This window comes from Cyprinodon tularosa, unplaced genomic scaffold, assembly GCF_016077235.1.
Source record: "Cyprinodon tularosa strain WSP-4 unplaced genomic scaffold, ASM1607723v1 ctg394, whole genome shotgun sequence".
Classification (NCBI taxonomy): Eukaryota; Metazoa; Chordata; class Actinopteri; order Cyprinodontiformes; family Cyprinodontidae; genus Cyprinodon; species Cyprinodon tularosa.
The window spans coordinates 906,401-923,930 of NW_024039112.1; the positions used below are offsets into that span (position 1 = coordinate 906,401).

Here is a 17,530-nt window from a genome sequence, read left to right on the forward strand (position 1 = left end):
GTCCCATTACCTTCACTCAGTGAGCCTCTTTTATAGAAGCTCCAGACATTTAGATCCACAGATTTGCTTGATCCTCATGATGAACAGTTGGACGGGGTTCTGGTCTGACCCAGTTGACGCCATTTTGTGCTTCAGTCATAAAACTTGTTTGTAGAACCTGATCTGTGTTTCACCATCAGCAGAACATCTGATCTTCAGGCAGAGTTTAATACATCAGGTTATCTCGGATCCTGATCAGAAGACATTCTTTTATTTAAAAAAAAAACGTGTCTTTGAATGTGTCTCAGTTAAGCTAGAACTTCATCTGTACAAGGCAGAGGTTGATTTAGATCTTCCATGATTGCTTCACCTCTTTTAGTTTTCATCTTCATGATACTGACCTCTAAAGAACTTTAAATTGTGTTGTAAGAAGTCGTCTTTGTGAGTCCTGTTCCACAAGGACGAAGCAGCAGGCCGATGAAAGGCCGACTCGTTCCTCCTGTGTGGAATTTCACCTTGGACGGCGCAGTTAATTAATCCACGCTCATGTTTCCTGCTGGGAGCTGCAGCTCTGCAGCTTCCAACGACGTGTTCCTGCAGGATTCAGGCACGAGATGAAATCTTAAGCAAAACCTCCACTTTTCAGAGATCAGATTTCTGCCAGAAACAGTTCAGCTGACTTATAAGAGAAATAAACCTTCAAAGCAACCAGGGAAAACCAGCCTTTCTGGCTCTTAGTTCTGGAAACAGCAGTTCAGAGCAGGAAGCTGTCGCTTTCATGGCTGCTGTTCCTTAATCTTCCCCCAGCAGCATCAGAGGCCCGATAAGAGGCTCCCAGGGACGCCTGTCAGAACCAGCTAGTATTTCTCCAACAAGATGTCAGTTGATTGGGGTGTGTTAAAGAGCTGCTGAGCTGTTTCTGACCACATATCTGCTGCTGGATGGCTTCCTGTTAAAGACTGCAGCAGGCCGATGATCTGACAGGGGAACCAGCCTGTCGCTGGGCTCAGAACAGGCAGGAAGTCTCCAAACTGTTTTCCTCTGGTGACACACAGAAAACCGGACCTTCAAGATGTGCACGTCAAAAAAATCGACTGGTATAAAGGAGGACAAGGACATGCAGGAAACACATTTTAATGCAGCTGTCCCTGCTGGGAACAAAGTGGACAAGCCTCATATTATTAGAAGTTCTGCTCTGAGTGGAAAATAACCTGAGAATGTAAAAAACCTCAACAGGACAGAAGCACATTTGAAAGGGTTCTGAATATTAAAAAACAACTAACAAAAGTCAGAGTCCACTTTATTTGGAGAGAACAAGGCTCTAGTTCTGAAACCGTCTGACCAGCTTTTAAACCTGCTCATCTTTGAAGGATCGCTGGTCTGTTGTTGGCCCAGCAGGTTCTCTTACCTCCAAAGAACATCAAACTGGTCTGTGTCTCCAGACGTCTAATGGTTCCAATACCCACAGTGATCAGTAGTATCCTTCTGTTTAGTGTTGTTGGTGTCCCACTGCTGCATGTTTCTGAACATCTTCTTCATGTGGAGATTTGTCTTTGCTGGAGGTGAGTCCGATAACTGTTGGGATTCTACAATTGGTGTGCAGGCGTGCATGGTAACTCACTACAGGAAGAGTCTAAGTACACATCTCTGTGGCACTCCATGCTGACTGAAGGAGTTTGAAGGGAATTTTGTTAAATTATTTTTGAAAGCAAAGAATATATTTTGTAAATTGAAATTTAAACTAAAGGGAAAAGTCCGGTCATATTCAGAATTCAAACCTCTGAAAGTACTTTAAATATAAAATTATTACATACTTTTCAATAAATGATAAGTGTTTTTAATTAAGAGTAATTTTCATTTGATTGTGTTTTACTGGAGGCATCCATGTTGGTCAAAGAACACTACTGCAATCTTTTTTTTTATTTTATTAGTTTGTTTTTTTTACAGATTTAATACTTATCAGACTGAGTTTTACAAATTACTTTTGAGATTCTTTACAAGTTGTGTCACAGATCACATTCTCTTCCAATAGAAATGCTCGCTTCTGAGGTGCGCACCAATTGAAATAATGTTGCTAATGTGTAGCAAACCAATAGAAATATATATATATATATATATATATATATATATATATATATATATATAAAAACTAGTGATGTTATGAGATAAGCCGAGGCTTCGAGGCGTGTGTCGAGTAATGGAGGGGGCGTTTCCCCGAAGCGCCTGTCGAGGCGTGATTCATTTAGAGGAGGGGCCAAAATTGATGACGTCCGAGGCCTCGTTACCGTGATACCACGTGACCGCTTCGCAAAGTGGTTCAGATCGCGCAAGAATTTTGAAAGGCATCTAAACAGCCTCAGTGTTCAGTTAAGATGTGGGAGTTTGGAGGAGAGTTGCTCTCAGCTGGATAAAGTTTGGATAGATTCTAATAATAGATTGGTTGTTTTTCCAACCAATCTAGTTGCTAATTTGGTTGGAATAAACAATGTAATTATCAAAATTTGAGCAAACCACTGGACAAAGCCCGCGTTAACACGTCAGTGTTAAGAAGTATTTTCTCCTGGGTGAGATCGGTTACATAGGTGGCGTCAGCTGTAACAATCAGGCTCCCACTCTATAGGTTGATGGTTCGAGTCCTGTCTTTGACTTTTGAAAATTTCGATTACACTTAATTATTTTGGCTGATGAGACTAATTTGCATTTTTTTGCCCGAGTAAAAATATAGATTGGGTAAATTAGGTCGGTTTAGCCAAAAGATTGGTTGAACACAACTTCCAACCTGATTAAAACCAAAAAACGTGGAAAAACTATCATGTTTGAATAAAAATGACTAACACCTTTCATTTTGCTCATCATTACCCAATTTGCACAAACACTGTCACTGTCTGCTTGAGTTTATTTCACTAAAATGGCAGAAAAACGGTGCACCTAAAATGATTGTTCTAAGAAATTTTACACTTAAAAAAACTTACAATAGATTTTATTATACACACCAACCATTAATAATTTCAAGGGAACTTAAAAGGGGAAAAAAAGAAAAACAGTTGCAAAAAAAAAAAAATCACTGATTTTATTACAAACTGTAGTTCTGTTTTCCACCAGTAGGTGGTGACATGTTCACATGAAGCCTCATGAACTGTGGGGATCGTTGAAACAATTTGGCCAAACGGTTCAATGCCTCATGAGGCTTCATCTCACCATCACTAATAAAAACCATGAATCCACAAAAATCCAAAACTACTTAAAACCAGGACTACTCACGTCACGACAAGGGGGCAAAGAGATGACGACAAACCAGCCAACTGAGACTGAACAGGAGGAGGTAAAAGGGAGAGAAAAACAAGGCCCAGGCTAATTAGCAGATTGGGAGCAGGTGTGATAGAGGCAAGAAGGAGGCTGACACAGGAGGGCAAATATCTAAGGACTCAAATACAATAAAAAATAACTAGAAATGGAAATAAGACCAATGAAAACTCAGAGATAAATCTTGAAAAGAACCAAAACCATGACAAACCTGTGGAAAAAATAAAATATAATAAAATAAACATTTACATAAAGATTTTTTTAAATTTCCATTTACCATACATCTTGTTTGCTTGCAGCAATAATGGAAGAAAACTCATTCTAACGGTGGAGGAGGTGAGACTGTTTGCCTGAGATTCTGGGGTTGGTTAGCAGGAACATGCGGACCCAGCTGATGATTGACAGGTTTTGGAAAAGAGGAGCTCATGAGTCAGCTGGTCTCATCTTCTAAGATGATATAACTCCACGCCTCAGTTTTTAGGGAGAGACAGAGGAACGTCATTCTGGCTGTTATTGAGTTAGTTATTTCAGCCTCAGCAATGGCTGATGGGACCCTGAGGTTCTCTAACAGACACCATCATCTCCAGTGCTTCATCTTGAGATCCATGAACTCTTCATACAGGATTGGACCCTATGGAGTCCAACGGGCAGTGGGAACAGGTGCTTTCTTAGTTATAAATTATGAAACGTTTTAGAACACGCCATCAGTGAAAAGGTTAAAGGTCATCTGATGTGCTGTAAATGCAGCATAATGAATCGAATATGATGACAGAGCTCAGACGTTCTGCAGTCATCAACTCGACTGCCGCTCTGATTGCCTCCAAACCTAAATGGTTTGAGTCATGACCCGCATTGGTGTGACTGATTGAGCTGTGGCCTGTTGGCAGCTCTGGGACGTCCACCCTCAGATGTTACAGTTTGGCTAATAAGAGACATCGCCCAATGGGAGCACAGCAACCAGATGAGGGAAAGCTCTGATTGGTCCAGATTGATGTTTTACCTCTATGTGACCAAAATATGTTATTACATAGTCTGTGCCATGAGGTCAATGAGTTCCTGACTTTACCATGAGGATGATGGTGATGAATTGAGAAAGAGGGTGGAGGTGGGCCGGGCTAAATTCTTCCAGCTGGAGTAGATTTCCTCTGCAGGCAAGGAATGAACAATAAGAGCTGTGTTTTACAGCTGAGAGTGGACCACATCATGCAGTGTGTGAGGGTGCTGCTCCAGTTGTGTTTTGCTCTTGTCCTGTCTGCTTTGAAGGATTGAAAACTGCTGACTATCACCATGCAGAGGTCCCACCCTGTGTGTGTTGGGGTGTTTTGGTCTGTGTGTGTGAACCCACTGGGACAGGGTTGGTTCCCCATCAGGCATGTCGAGACAAAGTGAAGACATTCAGAACTGACCTTCTCCTGTTTCCTAGTTCATTCCCAGGTCTGTTTGGCTCGCTTTAGGATCTGGCTCACTTAAATACCCCCTCCCCAAAAGAAAGAGACTATTTTCTTCCAAGCGGTTGGATTAAAACTCAATCTTGCTCTGAAGTTTTAAATTCCTGTAGTCTAAGTTTTTCTTTGTGCAGCGGTTGAGCACATTTATTCAACAAGTTGGTGTTTAAGGAAGTTTGGGCTGCAGCCAAACAGGATTTGATCGAGAGCAGTGGGGGATTCTTATACATGAATGGTATTTAAATCTTATATATTTATGAGCTAAAAAAAAAAGAAAAGAAATCTCCCTTAATGAACTCCTAAAGTTTGTTAGGGGGATTCTGAGCCACATTGTGCAAAACCATCACAATTTTTAAGACTGAGGTTCAAGTATCATCAGACCAAAGCACTTTTAAAAGGTAACAGGACTTTAAAGAAGGTGGGGTTGCTTCAGACTCATTTATTATGCAATCTCCAAACTGTGTGAAGTCCATCAACCTGCAAAGAGAACCTTATTCATGAGAGGAAAACATTTCAGACAGAGATCTGTCTTCCAGGACATTCAGGCAGATTCAGTCCGAGGTCAGCTTGAGAAGCTCAGAGAAATGACAGAAGATTAAAAAGCTCTGTCTCAGACTCTACAGGATCCAGTTTGGAAGTTAAAGGTTGCAAAGCACAGTGGTGGGGGAATGATGATGCGGGCTTGTTCTGCAGCCATGTGGCCTTTTTAGCTTCCATTCCTGTAGTTTTCAGGATAAAGTTACTGTCGCAAAGGATAGCCTCTGTTGTGAATGCTTCAGTTGGAGATCTTTTTTTTTAAATAAAATAAATATGATCGGACTCAAGAACCGAGAACTAGAGAGAAGAGTTCAAAGCTGAGCGGTTCCACTCTCTTTGTTCTGTTTTAGAAATATACTTTTCCTCTGTGTGCTCCTCTTCCTCTGTCCACTTTGAGGTGGAAGAACTGGACAACATCTGGATGCTTCAACTCTTCCTTCCATAAACACACTAAAGGCTTTTATTCTGAAAGATTTCTCATTCAGATGTAGAGAAAGATTCACGACCCTTCATGTCCCGTATTCAGCCTGCTGATGTGATGATAAACATTATTTACCATGACTGCTGCAGTCCTTACGGCTTGTTTAGTCAGGATGTGGACCATCAGCTGCAGTTTCACATCTTTGCATCACAGATTTTAAAGGCAAATTAATCTGACTAAATGACTTCTTGACCTTTCAGGTTTTGATTGTTGTATTAGAAAATGGTTTAAAAAACGAAAAACTTGTTAAATCTGGTAAAAATTTTCCACAAAAAAAATACTGGATTTATGCATGAAATATTCAGTCTTGGGTCTGACTGGGTTTGTTTGGTAACGTCCCGATAATATTGTATTTCTCATATTTGACTTTTTTTAGACTGTTTCTGATTGTTAAGTAGCAAAAAAAAAAGTCCAAAACAACTTTTGACTTTTGATTATTTATGAAAATTATTATTATTTTTAGTAATTTAAGTTAAAACTTTCTAAACATTTCTGCCATCCTTGGTCAGAGCATGTTGGACCCTTTGGATTCTCTCTATAAGGACATTTTATTCATAATAATAATTGAACTTAATTGATCTCACACTGGAGAAATTTACCTGTGCATTTAACCCATCCCCTTAAGAAGCAGTGGGCTGCCATTGTGTGGCGCCCGGGGAGCAGTGTGGAGTTAAGGGTCTTGCTCAGAGAGCCAGTGTCAGTCTGTGGGAGTGGGGCTCAAACTCAGAACCTCAGGATTCCAAGTCTTATGTCCTAACCACTTGTCCACCATCCCCCACAATTTGTAGATCGGCTCTCAGATGATTGTTGGACTCCTAGACATTCTGACTGCTGGCCAGGAGTTTTCTTTTTTTTTTTTTTTTTTTCTGATTGTTGGAAAGCGAAGATCAAACAAAAACATTTCTGTTGTACTTCCAGCTTCCTCCTAATATAATTAGGCCTCTCTATTTGTTTCAATAACTGTTACCCTTCCAAGTAAAGTGTGTTTTGTGATATAAAGAACAATTTTCAGTAATATTAAACTCTGATAAAACTGAGACAGTTTTATCTTTATAACTGAGACCTGAATCTGTTCCTGTCTCTCCTTCAGTCCTGGAGATCCTGCAGCTGGTGAAGAAGCGCGATCTTCTCCTGGCCGACACCCACATCCTGGAGCTGGAGCAGGAGTGCAACGAGTCAGCAGCCACCGAGCCAGAGGATGCCACCAGCCCCGGCGTCAAAGATGGCAGTCGGAGGAAGGCCAAGGACGTAGAGCTTCTGTATGAGGAGCTGCAGAAGGAGCTGTGGGCCGTGGTCAGAGAGTCCCTGCGGTCTCAGACGGCGGGGCCCAATCTGGGCCTGGTGGTTCAGGTGAGGACCTTGCTGACAGGCAGATGTTAACATGAAGAAAAGCAGAACATTCCTGTAGTACTAAAGAGGAGAGAAACATCTTTGTGTTTTTGGTTCTTAGGTCCTGCAGCAGGAGGAGAAAGTTGATAAAAACTGGGATGGCCGTCAAGGGGTGGCCCCTGGGGGCCCGAGACCGCGCCAACTGAAGCAGCGGTGGAGAGAGGCAGTGGAGGAAGCAGCAGACAGCTCACTGCCTCAGAAAGCTGAGTTCAAGGCTGGAGAGTTGGAAAAGTACCTGGACCGGCTCCGGGCTCAGGTTGTGGAGGACCTGGGGGCCGCCAAGAGGAACGTTGTGGCCATTTATCCCGACGAGTTCCAGGCCTTCCAGGTGAGAAGGATTCCAGACACAGACTTGGACCCTGCTCCCATCTAGAACCACATTTATTTACCCGCAACAACAATGCTGACTATAAAAGGTTTTGTTGAAGATTCTTCATTCTGACCTTTGACCTGTTCCAGGTGTATGCGGAAAGCTACCACCAGGCGGTCGCCAGTCGCCTGAAGGCCATCACTGACAACCAGCTGGAGATCACAGACATCTACTCTCTGCTGGACTGGTTGCACAACATCTACAGCAGGTACGGACACTATCCTCAAGACCAGAAGCTCTGAACGAGTCCAGGTCAGCTGCAGGGAAAAACCAGACTGAAACTAGGATAGCTGCATGGAGCTTTTCCTTTTTACCTCTAAGTCAAAGAAGCAGATGACGAGATGTTTGAGGGATGCTGAGGGAGGCCGACTCTCAGCCTGATCGTGGGTCGTGAGTCATGTAGTGTACAGGGGGTTACGAGGGGCGATCCGCCGCCCACGACCACCTCCCAATCAGAAAGCGTGCATTTGCAAAGAACGATTTTTCTTTTTATTGTTCCTCTCAGATGTAAACACAGCAGCATGGAAGGGATGCAATGAGTGAAATGCAGTTCTGTCTGTAAAATTGACAGACCGTAGTACCTACGTTTGCCTACGTTGCCATATGTTGTCGCCTTTTTTTTTTATAGGACTTTCAGCACAAAATTGCACAAATTAGCAAGGCAGCGCGGCTCACTATAGTGAGCTTAATATTCCTCTTCTATTTGTTTGGCTTCAGGATAGACGAGTCAGAGCAACTCTATCTCACTGCGGAGCTGAGTCCGACGTGGTTTTTAGTCGCACAGTGTGAGCAGGTAGATCTCATCAGAGCGTCGGGCCAAACATGCATCGTGAGCTGTGAACTCATACTGTAGCAGAAGCTGCGTGCAACGGCTGAAAAAAATCTCACAGTGTACGCCCGGCTTAATGCCTGTTGTCTGTTTTCTGTTTTGATCAGTCTCTCTGCTGTGTTCGAAATCAGCATTGAAGTGGTTGTTGTTTAGAATGATTTTTGCTGGTCCTCACTGCCTACTGTCTTACACTGCAAAAACGATCTAGAAATAGGTCAGCATTTCATGTGTATTTACCCTTAATTTGAGCAGTTAAATAAAAAGAGTTTCCAATGGAATGAGTATCTTTGCTCTTTAAACAATATAATTAGATAATATGCTCCTGAAATAAGACAAAGAAACATTTGTTTTCTTATTTTTAATTTAAATGGTCCTTTTCCATTGAAAAGGTTTCTCACTTACCTCCTCAAATTAAGACCAAATCCAAGTATTTTAAGAATAAATTACTTATCTATATTTAAATTTTTTCCAGTGCCCAGACACGGGTCTAAAACATTAAAGTCACTGAGCCTAGGGAACCAGGATTGATAATTACTGGCTTATTGGGAGTAAATGATTATAATTCAGTAAAATTATCTTTTTTCTCTTTATTCAATGATGTTTTTCCAATATGTAAAAAGCTGATATAGATTTCTGGTCATCTAGCAAACAATACAGCAGAGCTTAGGTACAATTTGGAGGTGTGTGTCCAAATCTGACCAGAATGATTAGAATGATTTAACTGGCAAAGAAAAGAAAGTCAAAGGGATACAGTGGTGCTGGATTATAGCTGCCAACATATTTTTGTTTATGAACTAGATTTGTTTTAATTAAATGCCTTAAGGCAAAATATACTGTAAAGTAATACCAGACCCCAAATGGAATTAAAACTACTACCTAATTCAGCTGTGCTTTGCCAAACTTGTGTCTTAAATAAGTTTCAAATGTTTTTCAGAGACGTTCTTGGGACGGTGTGCATCACAAGTCCTTTCAACCGCTCTGAGCTCAGCCCTCTGCTGCCTTCAGAGACCGTGGACAGACTGGAGCTGGACTGCCTCAACTCTGTCCGGGTCAGACATCCCAACACACCAGCAGGGGGAGCCCCTTTGCTATTCATTATAATTCAATTTTTAGAGTAACTGAACATGATGAGATGAACCCCAATTATCTACAGATGTTCATGATTTGATTGGAAAAAAAGGATTGTTGTTTAATTCGACCACAACGTCTCCCTCTGCAGGCGAAGGTGACCACTGAGCTGGCTCAGGTGCTGGAGGAGGAGGAGAAAAGGTGGATGGAGACGCTGCATGTCGAAGAATACCAGATCACATTGGCAAAAACCGTCATCCAGGTAACCTTATCCTGCTGTTTCCATGGTAACAGCACATGAGACACTGCACTTCCTGCCTCTCTGAATTAACAAACAGACTGAAATCAGAGCAAAATGTGACACAAAGGTGGATTGGGAAGAATTTTCTACACTGATTGTTTTCTGGATCCGTCCAGCCAAAGTCAACATCAACCACTTCCTGATCTCAGACACACATCTGATCACTTCTCTGCTGGCCTCTAGGGGCCAAATAAAGCCATTACAACTAATAGTGAGTGAAACTGGTTGGTGGTTGGAGGGGAGATTTCCAATTGGTATAAATCCTCCAGTACAACAAGAGAAATAAAAACCTGGAAAATTGGTGATTTATCAGCTTTTTATTTGAGCTGATCGGCTGTAACATGACCATAGCTATTGAAGTGTTTGGTTGCAACTAGGGCAGCGACTCTTTATGGCGTCTAACCTTTGGCTTAACTTTATTGCCCCTGGTTCATAAAAGCACCATACAGATAAAGTTGTCACCATGGTAACTCTGTCTGCTGCTGTCATTACAGAGGTTGCAGGTTGACCTGGATCGATCGGCCTCCATTAACAGAAGTCTGGGCTCCAGGGTGGCTCAGTGCAGCCTGAACGGACTGGCTGACTTCCTGTACAGGTACGCAGTTTCCTGAAACACTCCTTCAATGCTAAGTTAAAAAGATAAAAAAAAAAAACAAAAAAAAAAAAAAAAAACACAGTGATCAAAACCATGCAATTTCATACAGCGGAGTGGGAATGGTGTTTACCCCAAATGGTTTTCTTATGTTTTGGATTCTTGTCAAACTTAAATGTTTATAGTGGATAAATATAGTCAAAGGAAATAGAAAAGACTATTTTCAAATGCTTTCTTCACTTATTAATTACTTCCACTCCTTCGTCTTTTCCTACTGGAAAAAGTAAATAAACTCTAAATCCTTAGAAGGAACAACTGAGATCAAGGTGTTGTGATAGTGTTACGGTGGAGCAGAGGTAGATCGCCATGCAAATTCGTACTGCATTTAAATCCTGACCTTTGCTGCTTGTCTTCCTTCTTCTCTCCAAACCATTTTCTTTTTACTATCAAGTAAAGTCCTCTAAGTACCTAAAAAAGTTTTATGGGTCTTTATTAATGCCACTGAGGAATTCTGACCTGCTTTGCTGATCATAGCTCATATTTTATGAGTTGGATTTTAGTCCAGACTTTGACTAGGCCACTCTAAAACCTCTCTTTAAAAAGGTTCTCCTGATAGCTGAAATCCGCCTTTAGGATGATCTGTAAAGGAGCATTATTCACATTTCCATCAGTTATGGCACATCTTCCTGCCAAAGTAGCAAAGCAGCCCCAGAGGATCACTCTGCCACCACCATGTTGGACTGTCAGAACAAAGGGCTGCTGTTTTAGGTCAACAGTAACATAAGGTCCATTTTTATCATGTTTATCCACAGAATATTATCCCCAAATTGTAATTATTTAAGGTTAGGTAGATGTTTTTGGATAACATGAGGCAGCTGTTTGGGTCAGCATTGGTTCTAGTTTTGGATCTTTACAATAAAAACCATCTTCATCCCACTCTCTCCTTCTTATTGTTGAATCATAACCTCTGAATAACTGAGTCCTGCAGAGATTTAGATGTTGTTCTAAGTTCTTCAGAGAACTCCTGGAGTAACGTTGGTAGTTTGGACTCTATTGGGACGGTTCCACAGTGTCCCATGTCTTCTCCATGTGTCCATAGAGTCCCATGCCTTAGAAATGGTTCAGTGACCCTTTAGATGTCATGGAAAACATCTTTTATTTTAGTTTTCCTAATTTTCATGAAATTTTTTGGATTTCGTTTTAAATTATTAAATATTTCTGTGGGTCAGGTAATGTAAAGCTGAAGCTTTCTTTTTCCCTTCATCACAGTTAATTAATGAAGAATGACAGTGATTCTTTTTCTGGTGGGTCCATAGCAGTTAAAAAAATCAATTTATGAACAAAAATATCATTCAAAAACTGTCTTTTTCATTTTCTTAGTTCATCTTTATCCAATTCAACTTTTTTCTCATGTTAAACATGGAAGTTGAAACAGAATAAATATCTAAGGGGGGTGAATACTTTCTACTGCAATGTTAACTGTTGACCAAGGGGTGATAAACATTTATGTTAGACCTTTAGGTGTTTCCATGCATTTCAACAGGTGACCTTATAAATAGAAACCCAACAGACTGGTGACCTCCTGCAAATACATATAACAACTGTTTTGTTGAGCTGCTTTTTGAGGCTTTGATGTTCTGCTGTGTTTCAGCTTCCAGCGTAAAGTGGAAATGTTCCATGAGGGGATGCAGAGCGGCATGTTTGGAGACAATGACGACGGATACGTTTCCAGAACCATCTCCTTGGTCAACTGCTGCCCTCCTTTCAGGTACAATTGAAGGATTGATGCCTGTTGATTCAATCTGTGCTTCACAGAAAGTTTAACAATTTTTCCGAATGATCACCAGTAGGGCTGGGTAAAAAAATCGATTCCTTTACATTTTTGCAAAAATCTATATCTAGGGGAATGAGATTGATTTGTTTTATAGTGACCCGTGTGACATTCACATTCAAATAAGCAGGAAAGATGCACTCAAGATTACTTCAGACAGCTGCAAATATACCCAATAGGTTGACTGAAGACATTAAAAAATGGGGGCTGACCAGCAAACACCCTGTAGCTGTTACAGACAACGCTGCACATATGGTTTGTGATTGGAGATAATGCAGCTCATGAATGTCTGCTGTGTCACCTCTGCTTGCTCGAATGAGGCTTTTTCACTTTTCACAAACAAGTTTGCCCTTTGAGACAGTTTTGTTCACATCTCATGTTTAAACTGTCTGATTTACAACTTTGAGTTTAATGTGACAGGAAAAAACTAAATACTTGAGTATTCTGAAACACAGTTGAACCACTTTCATTATAGTAAAAACAGATCGAATCGAAATTAATCGAATAATCAAATAGATTCAGGACTTAACGACGAAAATACCCAGCCCTTATCACCAGGGATCCTTAAGGACTTGTTAAATGGTTTTGTTTGAATCAGATCAGATATTGCATTTTGTGGTTTTATCAGGTCTGGTTTGTTTAAAGATTATCTGGGCTCCCATACGGTCTCTTGTCCATCCTCTTAGAGATGTTGATGAAAGCTTTAATTAGATGTGAACTGTCTTTCTAAATTTTATTAAATTTTTATATGAAACCATATATACATTTCAAAAATCTTTAGAAGTGATTCTGAGCTTAAAGGGGCTCAGTCATGTTGTATGCCTTTAAACAAAAGACCAAAAACCATTTGATCCCGATAAAGTGAGTAAATAACTAAGATTTATTAATATATCACCTTTGTCAGTGAAGCGTCACAAAGCATTACCATTTGAGGCATAGAAAACAAAGCAGCACCATATAAATAAAATACATGTAGACAAAATAAATACATAACTATAGCAGCCCTTGATAAAATGGGTCTAAAATGCTTGGTTAAAAAAGAATGTTTCTCGTTATTCAGCTTCAGTCCTGATAATGTTTGGATTGTCCTTTTTAGATGAAATGGATCCCATAAGCAGACATAAACACAGGTAGCGCCATCTGCTGGCAGTACTGTGGAGCTACTAGAAAGACAGATGGTAGAATTTGATGCAGCTACTTAATAGAACCTAACTGTCCTGCAATGTCAGCTGATATTAATATTATCAAATAAACTATCAGGACATAAAGGAAAAGATAATCGCTTATCAAACAAACAGAAACACATCCTTAAGGTAAAAAACCTTGAGGTTTTTTTTTACTCTGACTCCAACCTTTCACTGAAATACAGGGTCTGACCAGGAGGTGACGCTTCTCTTCAGAGCTTAATGTTCACAAATCATGACAGAAAGAATATTTTAGTTCAAAGATTGATGTTTAAAAAGGAATTAAATGACCAGCGAAGGACCCATTAAGGAAAGTGGGGAAATTTTGAATGACTTCACACGTCTTTAAATGACCAAATAGTTATTTTCAAATATAAATATCAAACCTATGAACTCTACTTCAGATCTTGTGAAATTTTTTTCACCGAGTTACACTTTCCTATTCAGCTTTCTTCTTTAAACCTCATTAAAACACATTTATTCACATCCAGTGTGTGATACCGTGTTTTTTTTATTTTTATTAATTAATTAATTTTTTATTTAGAAAGACAGATTTTCATCACTACATCAGTAATCACAGCTTCATCCATTTCAGATTATAACAGAGGATATGAGAAGCAGAAAGTCCAGGTGATTTTTTCCATGTTGCCTTTTCTGGTATTTTTTACCGAATATCTCTGACTTAATTGTAAAAGATAACAAAATTGAACAGAATTAAACAGTAATGGGGATTGCACCACCTCGGGTATTAAAAACCACAAAGACATAAGAGGGCAAGACATATTTCAGAAGAACAATCAAATGAAGTCGGATCTAATTGGTTTCACGTACTCAGTCCATTTGGACCAAATCTTTTAAAATTGTTCTTTTTCTAATTGGAGGTAAAAACAGATCCTTTCCATCACATAAATCTGCTAAACAATTTTAATCCATACATCAATAGTGGGTGGGTCTGGGTCTGCAGGTGCTTTAAGGTGGTTTAAGACTGAGTGTAGGAGCTGATGCAGGAAAATGCAGTGCATCAGGAAGGCATCCCTACAGGGTTTATATCCTAAGCAAGGTTTGCTGCACCTCAGTTCCACTCAACTACATGTGGAAGTAGTGACGTCTTACTTTAGTGGACAGATAAACAATAGATATCTAAGAACGTTCAGTTACTGGGTTTCATCATATAAAACATCCTAAATAAAATAAACAGATGAAGTTGCACTTAAAATAATTTGTTAATACATAAATTAGAGGAAGAAAGGATAAAAAGTCTTAATTCTTTCTTTGAAAGCTTCGCTAAGTATTAAGAGGAGGAAAACATTTCCTCAGGGAGTCTATCTTAAAACACAACTCATATGTCCGCCGTTGTTTAATCATGTAGGCCATGTGCCATCCTGCAAAATATTTCCCAAACAACCAGATATTTTCTTAAACATTCCTGCGGAATCTTCTTTATTGATATCAGGCAGCTTCTATTTCAGGTCGGCATCGAAACTCGTAATCGAAAATGTAAAGTTTGAATGATTCTGGGAGAATTAAAAAGGTGAGAACCGGTTCTGATTGATTGTCGCTGCCCAATCCAAGATAATTTTCCTCTGGATATTTGACTTACTATATTTTTACAACTTTGCTGGCAGGAGCTAAGTAGTTTAGTTTCATTACTTCCTTGTTTACACCCCCTACGCAGAGGCACAGTATCCTACCTCAGTTGTTATAGTATATATATATATACACCAGGGACTTTATTTTCTAACAAACTAAGCAGAACCAAAGTGTAAAACAAAAAAATAACAAACAATAAACCTGCAGGTAGCAGTAATCCATCAGAAAAAACGTAAGCATTCAGAGTGAGTTACTTTGGTATACATTTAGTGTGCGATAAAGTGACCATGCACCTTTAAGCTTTAGGGTAACAATAGAAGTCCAACATTCAGACTGAGTGTGAACTTCTCTTTATGATTAAACTTTTAGGTTTAATCATGAACGCAGGGCTTCAGTTCCTCCTAGGTTCTCATGCTTAAAGTTCCAGTGTTACTGGGTGGTAAACTGGGAGTTAATGGGCCGCCTAAAGCCTGTTTGCTGAGCTTCCCTCTGTGTTTATTAATGTTGTAAAAGCTCCCTGTTCACCAGCCTTGTTTATTGCTGTATTATGCACAGTTGTGTTTTTGTTTCTCCAATCAGGAGATCTACTGGGACTAAAAGATTGTGTAACTTCCTGTGTGTTTCTGTGTGAGCAGAGGCTTCGTGCAGCGATGTGCACAGTGTGACCCGTCTGTCAGCGAGGAGTCTCTGCGGCGAGCCAACAAGTCTCTGGATAACATCGTTCAGCAGGGGGTCAGAGTTCTGTCAGAGCGGCTCTACCTGCACATCAGGGTACAACTGAACCCCCCCACACACATGCAGTTTAAGAAACTTTAAAGTTTGCAGAACCAGGAACATTTCTCAATCGCTGACATTTGAGTCAGTGACTCACGGTAGAAATCAAAAGCTGCTTTATCAGTAAAGTGTTTCTGTTTAACCGTATCTGCGATCTGATTGGCGACCATCCAGTGCCACTCATCCAGAGAAGCTATTTGGTCCGTGCCAATGATGTTATGACGATTGGTAAGGATGATGAAGGTTTTTGTATTTTTCCATGCTGCAGCTGTTCTTTGAGCGCCTGGTGAAGAGGAAATGGCTGACCAACACGGAGCCTTATGAGCAGATCGAGGCGCTCATCAAGGAAGACTTCAAGAAGTACCGCAGGATGGACGATCCTCCCTATCAGGTAGACCAGAGTTTCCCAAACTTTTTTGACTTGTGTTTCCCTTTGGGCAATTTTTCCTCAAGTATACTTCTCACAGTCAAAAGTACTGATGATTTTCCAAAAGTGGAACTTACAGTAACTGAAATAAAGTCTGTTTTAATTCATTTTTTAATTTTAGCATTTCATTTTTATAATTATATGCTTTCCATCACAAATAGAAAAAAAAACAACATAACTGTGTTGCCTGGAAGTTATAAAATCATATTATTTATAAAACTGGAGTTCCTCTCAGAAACTCCCCTATAATCACATTTAAACTTGATGAATTGGGAACTAAAATACAGAATAAAAATTATATCCAGACTGACTTTATCAGTTTGACTTTGTTTTTATCAAGACAACTTGATGAGCTCTGATAGCTCAGTGTGAAAACCAGCTGATCCCAGGCTGTTCTCTACATCCGGTCTGGTGAACTCAAAGAAAAACATACTTTTTGGTTGATAAAAGCTTGTTTCGTTTTTTCGATTTAGTCCTCAGAAAGCAAAACAGATCCCAGCCCTATTTTATTTTACCTCCTAAGAAAAAAAATATTTCCATGTACCCCTTGCAATGCACTCGCGGACGGTTGGGAAACACTGAGGTAGAGGATGCCTTAGTTACAGCGCCACCTGCAGGTTTGATCTGGACGGTACCACTCTTCTCTTTGTGTGTTTGTCCCGCAGCTGCTGGTGGCTGAAGTCCACCGCCGGGTGGTGATGGAGTATCTCCGCTCCATCATGAGGGGCAGGATCATCTGCACCTCCATGAAGATGAGGAAGAGGATGGCTGGCCGACTCCGCGACGAAGGAAAACAGATAAAGGTCCTCTTCAAAGACCTGGTGAGTTCTGAGGAAAGAACTGGGAGCTGCCACTAAAAATGTTTGCATAAATGTCTGAATTAGGAAATCTAAACAGTTTTCTGTTTGTTATTTGTTCTCATCTCATCTATCCATGCACGTGTCTCAGATCTTCATCTGTGAGAATAAAAATTAAGAAGCTATGATTACAAGTTAGAAAGTCAAACTTTGCACAGATACGAGTACAAATCACAAATTCTTCATTGTTATTTTGGAATTTGCATATTCAATTAAAATCTTACTTGTAAATTTGTCTAACTCATAAATGTGTTCATTTTAATTTTAAAATTGTAATTTCTGCCTTTAAATGTGTGATTTGAGGTGTGTTCTTGCAAATTTGTGATTCACGCTTGTAAATTTCTAATTTGTAATTTATACATGTTGAATTTTTACTCGTAAAAATCCGGTTATTACACATAAATCTGTCATTTTTACTTGTACATTTCTCATTCTTACTCTTAGGTGTTTAATTCACACTCATGAATTTGTGATTCCTACTCATAGATTCCTGATTCTGTAAATTTTACCGGCATATTTGCAGAATTATAACTTTCTAACCTGTATTCATAACTTCTAAACTTGCATTCTTGC

The 17,530-nt window shown here is 39.9% G+C and overlaps 1 protein-coding gene across 2 annotated transcripts in view; it reads left to right on the forward strand.

Annotated features, from left to right (window-relative positions):
• Positions 1-17,530, forward strand: part of exoc3l2b (exocyst complex component 3-like 2b) — a 64,410-nt gene that overhangs the window by 43,395 nt on the left and 3,485 nt on the right. For both annotated transcript variants that reach the window (XM_038297702.1, XM_038297701.1), the window contains exons 4-13: positions 6,836-7,095; positions 7,196-7,462; positions 7,594-7,712; positions 9,268-9,382; positions 9,553-9,663; positions 10,197-10,297; positions 11,946-12,062; positions 15,535-15,670; positions 15,942-16,064; positions 16,766-16,921. In XM_038297702.1, coding sequence (XP_038153630.1) covers positions 6,836-7,095; positions 7,196-7,462; positions 7,594-7,712; positions 9,268-9,382; positions 9,553-9,663; positions 10,197-10,297; positions 11,946-12,062; positions 15,535-15,670; positions 15,942-16,064; positions 16,766-16,921 — 1,505 coding nt within the window. The remainder of the gene's footprint in view (positions 1-6,835; positions 7,096-7,195; positions 7,463-7,593; positions 7,713-9,267; positions 9,383-9,552; positions 9,664-10,196; positions 10,298-11,945; positions 12,063-15,534; positions 15,671-15,941; positions 16,065-16,765; positions 16,922-17,530) is intronic.